The sequence below is a fragment of the Blennius ocellaris genome (genome assembly GCF_963422515.1).
Source record: "Blennius ocellaris genome assembly, chromosome: 9".
In the NCBI taxonomy this organism is placed as follows: Eukaryota; Metazoa; Chordata; class Actinopteri; order Blenniiformes; family Blenniidae; genus Blennius; species Blennius ocellaris.
The window spans coordinates 2,268,561-2,276,060 of NC_137658.1; the positions used below are offsets into that span (position 1 = coordinate 2,268,561).

Sequence of the window (7,500 nt, forward strand, 5' to 3'; positions counted from 1 at the left end):
GGCTCGACTCAGAAATCAGGTTTAAAAAGAATTTTGACCAAAAAAAAAAAGAAATCACAGTTAAAAAAAAAAGAAAAAAGAAAAAAAATCACAGTTATAAAAAAAAAAGAAATCACTGTTTCAAAAAATAAGAAAAAAATAAATGAGTTTAAAAAAAATTGAAAAACAGAATCACTGTTAAAATAAATTACAAAAATAAATCACAGTTTAAAAAAAACAAAAAAGGAAGATGCTGTATGATATGATGTTAGAGGAGGAAGATGCTCTATAATCTGATGTTAGAGGGGGAAGATGCTCTATAATCTGATGTTAGAGGGGGAAGACGCTCTATAATCTGTTAGAGGAGGAAGATGCTCTATAATCTGATGTTGGAGGAGGAAGATGCTCTATAATCTGATGTTAGAGGAGGAAGACGCTCTATAATCTGATGTTGGAGGAGGAATATGCTCTACAATCTGATGTCAGAGGAGGAAGATGCTCTATAATCTGATGTTAGAGGGAGAAGATGCTCTATAATCTGACGTTAGAGGAGGAATATGCTCTATAATCTGGTGTTAGTAGAGGAAGATGCTCTATAATCTGTCGTTAGCGGAGGAAGATGCTCTATAATCTGATGTCAGAGGAGGAAGATGCTCTATAATCTGATGTCAGAGGAGGAAGATGCTCTATAATCTGACGTTAGCGGAGGAAGATGCTCTATAATCTAATGTTAGAGGAGGAAGATGCTCTATAATCTGGATGTTAGAAGAGGAAGATGCTCTATAATCTGGTGTTAGAGGAGGAAGATGCTGTATAATCTGATGTTAGACGAGGAAGATGCTCTATAATCTGGAATATCGAGCCTGATTAACACCACTGGCAGAATGAAGTTAAAACAATTGCGTGAGACCAGATTAAAGATTATTTCCAGAGACTAGATTTCTCTTCCCTGGATCACGTTGGACGTCACGTGTCACCAAGAAAGCGGCGACCTTGCGCTGCGGTAACCGCTCTTAAACGGCGGCGCTGCCCGGCGGGGGGCGCGCGGCAGCCAGGTCTGCTGGCACGCCGGGGCCGCCGGGCCGCCGGCGGCGGGCTGGCCGGGCTCCGAGCGGCTCTCCTCGGCGGGGCTGGCCTCGCTGGCTGCCAGGCTCCGGGCGACGCCGAGCGTAAAAAACCTGCTGCCGCGGCTCGGAGAGGCGGCCGGCGTCCAGGCCAGGTTGGCTCCGCCGAGTCACCGGGGCCCCGGCTCTGCCGCCGCCGCCGCCGCCGCCGCCAGGCCTCCGGGTAATTACAACAACTTGCCCTTTGAAAGCTCGCCGGCCGTCCTGCCCGCCGTTATCTGGACGCTGTGATCCGCCGCTTCCTCGGGGAGCCTTTGAACCACTCTCCCAGTTATTGTTTTTGTTTTTTTCTTCCTTTCGTGTGTGTGTGTGTGTGTGTGTGTGGGTGCGTGTGTGTGTGACACGCCGACATGCCCGGACAAACCTTCCCTTTGTGCCTTAAGTAGATTCCACTTGTGGCGACGTCTGAAGTGGCGAGGAGGAGCAGCCAGCGGTAATGATGCTTGTGCGGCCCCCCCCCGGGGGGGGGGGGGGGGCTCGCCGGCCAAACTGGCTCCCGTTGGCTGAATTATTTTGTGTGTGTGTGTGTGTGTGTGTGTGTGTGTAGCAGCGACCAGGGACGAGCTCCCTGCCAAATGAGTGACAACAACAACAACAACACACAGTTTGCTTTTTTTTTTTGCAGCTTCACACAATTTAACACACACACACACACATACACACACGCTCACACACACACACGTACGTGTGTGTGTGTGAGCGTGTGTGTGTGCGTGTGTGTGTGTGTGTTGTTGCTCTCAGTCATTAGCCGGCCGTGGCGTTAGCCTGCTCGCGGCCCGGGGGGAAGCGTCATTAAGGCGATATTGTGGACGCTCAGCCAAGGTTTGTTTTCGTCTTTTGGAAAGGGGCCCCGGGTCCCCGGGGGGGCCCCGGCAGCGCTCCTGGGGTCCGGTTTGTTTATAACACTTCTTTTGGCAGTTTGGAGGAGGTTGTCACCGCGGCGGCACCAGTGGGTTTCCAATGCTAATTGGTCTCCTGGAACTTTCGCTAATGGCTCCAAGTAGCTGGGGGAATAAATTATTGTGGCGCGCGCCGCGGCAACAGTCGGTGCGCGACGCGTCCACACAGAAATGGGGGGGGGGGGGGCGGCGGCGGGGACACAAACACGGCGCTTAGTTTATGATTTTTTTTCTCTCCCCGTACTTAGAGATCAAACGGCGTGATAAATGATTCATAAAGCGTCTCGTTTGGCATCCGCAGCCCCGCGATTTGACGCTTGTTTGTCAAATGGCAATTTGATTCAGGACAGCAGGGGGCGAGTGCAGGAGCGTAATTGGACGTCACGGGTCATATGCGATATGATTAATTTTTAAGAATTACCGGAAGATATGTTAATGACCCTCGCAGCGATGAGAGAGAGAGAGGGAGAGAGAGAGGGAGAGAGAGAGAGAGAGAGGGGATGTGAATTCATTGTGCTGCCAGCAGCTTGTCAGAAGGATTACAGGCAGAAAATGAGAATGTCTTGTCGGTATTAATGATCGACGGATCGCTTCTGTCAGATTTGTCAGAAAAAGCGCCGCAAATTAGTCCGGACAAAATATCTTAGCGTCTCGTTGTGGACGTTTCCTTTCGTATTATGCAACAGCTGCAGGACGTATCACCGCTGGAAAAACCAAATAATGGGAAACTGACTTGACGACAAAGTGACACGAAACCGTTGGAGGATGTAAGAAATTCCTCAAAATTTTATGTAAAATTGTCAGGATGACGGCAAAAATGTCCTCAAACAAAAGGCTTTAAAAAAAAATGTGAATCAAAATGACATCAAAAAGAAACTTTGAATTTAAAACTAGTGGAAAAAACCCCACAAACCTGAAGAAAAAGACAGAAAACTGACCATAAAGAAAGAAAGTTTTAAAATCTACATGAAAAACAACCATTATTAGATGTAAATTAGACTAAAAAGAAATAAACTTTGGCAACAAAACAAGCAGAGACAAAAAAGTTAAATTAAATGAATGTGATGAAAAACATCAAACTGGTGAGTCATAATGACTGAAAGAAAAACTTGATTTAAGTTGAAAAAGTTTGAATGAAAACGATAAACAAATGATGTGAAACGATTGACTCCGCCCCCTTAAAAAGAGTTCAAAGTAATTTTGAAAGCTTCAAAGGTCGTACAAAACGACAAAGAAATTATGTTAAAAGGACAACAAAACACAATAAAAGAGGAAAGAACAGAACCGTCGGAGACATTAAATGAAAAAACAAAACAAGGATGCAGAAATTTCCCCAAATTTGATGTAAAAGGAGAGTTACAGGCAGAAAATGAGAACGTCTTGTCGGTATTAATGATCGACGGATCGCTTCTGTCAGATTTGTCAGAAAAAGCGCCGCAAATTAGTCCGGACCAAATATCTTAGCGTCTCGTTGTGGACGTTTCCTTTCGTGTTATGCAACAGCTGCAGGCGGAAAAACCAAATAATGGGAAACGGAAACAAAACACAGGTTTAAAAAAAAAAATGTGAATCAAAATGACATCAAAAACAAACTTTGGATTTAAAACTAGTGGAAAAAACCCACAAACCTGAAGAAAAAGACTGAAAACATGAGATAAACTGACCAGAATGAAAGAAAGTGAAAAACAACCATTATTAGTTGTAAATTAAATAAATAAATACATTTTGGCAACAAAACAAGCAAAGAGACAAAAAAGTAAAATTATACGAATGTGATGAAAAACATAAATGGGGACTAATAATGACCGAACGAAAAACTTGATTCAAGCTGAAAAAGTTTGAATGAAAATGACCACAAATGATGTGAACCGATTGACTCCGCCCCTTAAAACAAGTTCAAAGTCATTTTAAAAGCTTCAAAGGTCGTACGAAACGACAAGGAAAGGATGTTAAAAGGACAACAAAACCCCCCAAAAGAGGAAAGAACAGAACCGTCAGAGACATTAAATGAAAAAAACAAAACAAGGACGCAGAAGTTTCCCAAAATTTTGGATAAAATTGTCAGGATGACGGCAAAAATGTCCCCAAACAAAAGGCTTTAGAAAAAATGTGAATCAAAATTACATCGAAAACAAACAAACTTTGGATTTAAAACTAGTGGGGAAAAAAACCCTGATATTAACCAGAAGAAATAGACTGAAAATATGAGATAAACTGAAGAAAGAAAGTGTTTCTACATGAAAAACAACCATTATTTGACATAAATTAAGTTAAAAAGAAATAAACTTTGGCAACAAAACAAGCAAAGAGACAAAAAATTAAATGATACCAATGTGATGAAAACAACTAAATGGGGGCTCATAATGACTGAAAGAATAACTTGATTTAAGTTGAAAAAGTTTGAATGAAAATGACCAGAAATGATGTGAAAAAACCTTAAAACCAGGAAACGATTGACTCCGCCCCCATAAAACGAGTTCAAAATCATTTTAAAAGCTTCTGATAAGAAACGATGTTAAAAGAATGAAAACCAGCAAAAAAAAAAAAAAAAAAAAAAAAAATGAGGAATAGATCTAAAAACCCATTAAAACCACAACAAAACAACAGGAAATGATGGAAACATTCCGAACTTTTACACTGAAAGAGACAAAATGATGTATGAAAAAGACCCGTGACCAAAAAACACCCAGACTTAAATATTAACAAACTCAGAAACATCACAAATATTGACATTATGGCCTCGGAACAGTGAACCAGAACTGACATAATTGAGTTGAAAATATATTAAACTATTAAAAAGGAAACAGTTGGAAGGTGAACATGCATGCAGCCTGAGAGGAACGCCTGCAGGCGACGCTCAGGGCGGCAGAACCCTCCTCCGGTCTCGTCTGCAGGCTCCCTGGGAGAAACATTGAAATTTACCGTCAATGTTCCCACAAGAAAGGAAGCAGGAATGTGACCTGGGTTCTTTATTTCTCTGCCGTGAGCTGAAGCGGGATTAAAGTCTGGATTAGGTCCATGAGAACATGACAGAGCGATGAAGATCTCCTCCTCCTCCTCCTCCTCCTCCTCCTCCTCCTCCTCCTCCTCCTCCTCCTCCAGTGTTTCTTCATTTGGACATTCTGATGGGTTTGAACTTGATTTTAGACTTATGAGTGTTCACTGACAGCCACGTGGTGCGTTCACTGACAGCCTCGTGGTGCGTTCACTGACAGCCTCCAGCGGTTTGCAGCAGAGTTTCCTGGAACGTCTCCGGCGGGTCTGATGGATATTAATGTGTTGGATTCAGCCTCCTGCTGTTCAACATGCCACACTGACCCCGTCTGCCCCGCCAGATGAATGGAGTGGAAACCAAGCGCTCCCTCTGGAGGCCTGCAGTAGAAACCAAGCGCTCCCTCCAGAGGCCTGCAGTAGAAACCAAGTCCTCCCTCCCGAGGCCTGCAGTAGAAACCAAGCGCTCCCTCCATAGGCCTACAGTAGAAACCAAGCGCTCCCTCTGGAGGCCTGCGGTAGAAACCAAGCGCTCCCTCCATAGGCCTGCAGTAGAAACCAAGCGCTCCCTCCATAGGCCTGCAGTAGAAACCAAGCGCTCCCTCCATAGGCCTGCAGTAGAAACCAAGCGCTCCCTCCGGAGGCCTGCGGTAGAAACCAAGCGCTCCCTCCATAGGCCTGCAGTAGAAACCAAGCGCTCCCTCCATAGGCCTGCAGTAGAAACCAAGCGCTCCCTCTGGAGGCCTGCGGTAGAAACCAAGTGCTCCCTCCATAGGCCTGCAGTAGAAACCAAGCGCTCCCTCCATAGGCCTGCAGTAGAAACCAAGCGCTCCCTCTGGAGGCCTGTGGTAGAAACCAAGTGCTCCCTCCATAGGCCTGCAGTAGAAACCAAGCGCTTCCTCCATAGGCCTGCAGTAGAAACCAAGCGTTCCCTCCATAGGCCTACAGTAGAAACCAAGCGCTCCCTCCGGAGGCTTGCAGTAGAAACCAAGCGCTCCCTCTGGAGGCCTGCAGTAGAAACCAAGCACTCCCTCCAGAGGCCTGCAGTAGAAACCAAGCGCTCCCTCCGGAGGCCTGCAGTGGAAACCAAGTGCTCCCTTTGCCTTCTTTCTGCCTTTAATCTCTGACTAGTAGTTTCGGCCGGTTGTCGGGGGCGATGGAACTGATGGGGAGGGGTGTGTGTGTGTGTGTGTGTGTGTGTGTGTGTGTGTGTGATAACAGTTGCTGACCTTCTCTTTTTCTCTCCTCAGTCGATGCTGTGACAAGAAAAGCTGCGGAAACCGAAACGAGACGCCGTCCGACCCCGTCATCATCGACAGGTAGGAGCTCGGGGACTCGTCCCTTTTCGTTTTGGCGTCGGCACGGTAATCTGATTACAGTCGGAGTTGTGGTCGGCTGGTGGGATTGGGGGTTTGCGTGTCTGGAGAGGAAATATGTGAAGCTGTTTCTGCCGTTGTCTGGAGGTGAATCTCGTTTGTCCCGTTGTCAGCGAACGCACCACGACGGTGGACGTTCTGTCTGGTCCTTCGTCCCGCCGCTGAGAGGAAAATGACGACCGTCTCAACATGAACACACTTTTAATGATGCAGGATGCAGTGAATTGTCCCAGAAAACTGTTGCATTGTGGGTATTTCTTTACCATCCCCCGCTGGCAGCCTGGCTTTGAGGGATTTCTTAAGAAATCAAGGTTTTTTTCAAGAATTTCTACAATTTGCTCGGTGGTTTTAAGTTTTATAACAACTGTAACATCTGTTAAAATCCAGATTTAAATGTAGTTTATATTATATTATATTATATTATATTATATTATATTATATTATATTATATTATATTATATCCTAGCTTAGCCTTGTTTTATAATAATAATAATAATAATAATGCATTTTATTTGTATAGCACTTTTCATTCGTGAATCTTAAAGTGCTAAAAAAAAAAAAAGAACAATATTAGCTAAAAGCAGATATTTTAAACATAAAAAAACTATAAACAAAACAATAAGACCTGCAAAACAGGAATTTTTTCTTTCCGCTTGTTATTCTGACTACATTTTTACCTGGTTGAATGTAAATGATTTTATATTGTTATATTTTTCACTTAAACTGGCTTATCTTATTTAAAATTAAATGATCTTAAGTTCTATCTTGCCTAATGAGTGATCTAATATTACCCGGGCGTATTTATTCAGGTGAACTCTCCTTAGCATTGCTTGTCTTTTCTTATATTTCATCCTGGACGTTGTCTTATTGAATATAAATAATCAGATTTGAACTTATTGCAGGTCAAATTATTAAGATATATTAAGAGACGGTGAAGCAGCTTTTGTTTTTAAACGCAGCAGCTTTTTATTTCTATTGATTAAATTAGACTGAATGTAAGAAACAGAGGAGCTTCAGGACGGTTGGATGGAATCCAGCTGCTGTCAGACTCTTTTCTTTCTCTCTCTCTCTTTTTCCTTTCTTTTCTTCTGGTGTCTCACTTCTTTCTCACCTTCGTTTCCAACTCGGGAT

General features: G+C 43.8%; 1 protein-coding gene across 1 annotated transcript in view; it reads left to right on the forward strand.

The window, feature by feature from the left end:
* LOC308134613 (transcription factor COE3-like) overlaps window positions 1-6,534 on the forward strand; it is a gene marked incomplete at its 3' end in the record, with an annotated part of 33,443 nt that extends 26,909 nt beyond the window's left edge. The window contains exons 6-7 of the mRNA XM_080502385.1: window positions 6,244-6,312; window positions 6,483-6,534. Coding sequence (XP_080358511.1) covers window positions 6,244-6,312; window positions 6,483-6,534 — 121 coding nt within the window. The remainder of the gene's footprint in view (window positions 1-6,243; window positions 6,313-6,482) is intronic.
* Window positions 6,535-7,500: the final 966 nt, after the last annotated feature.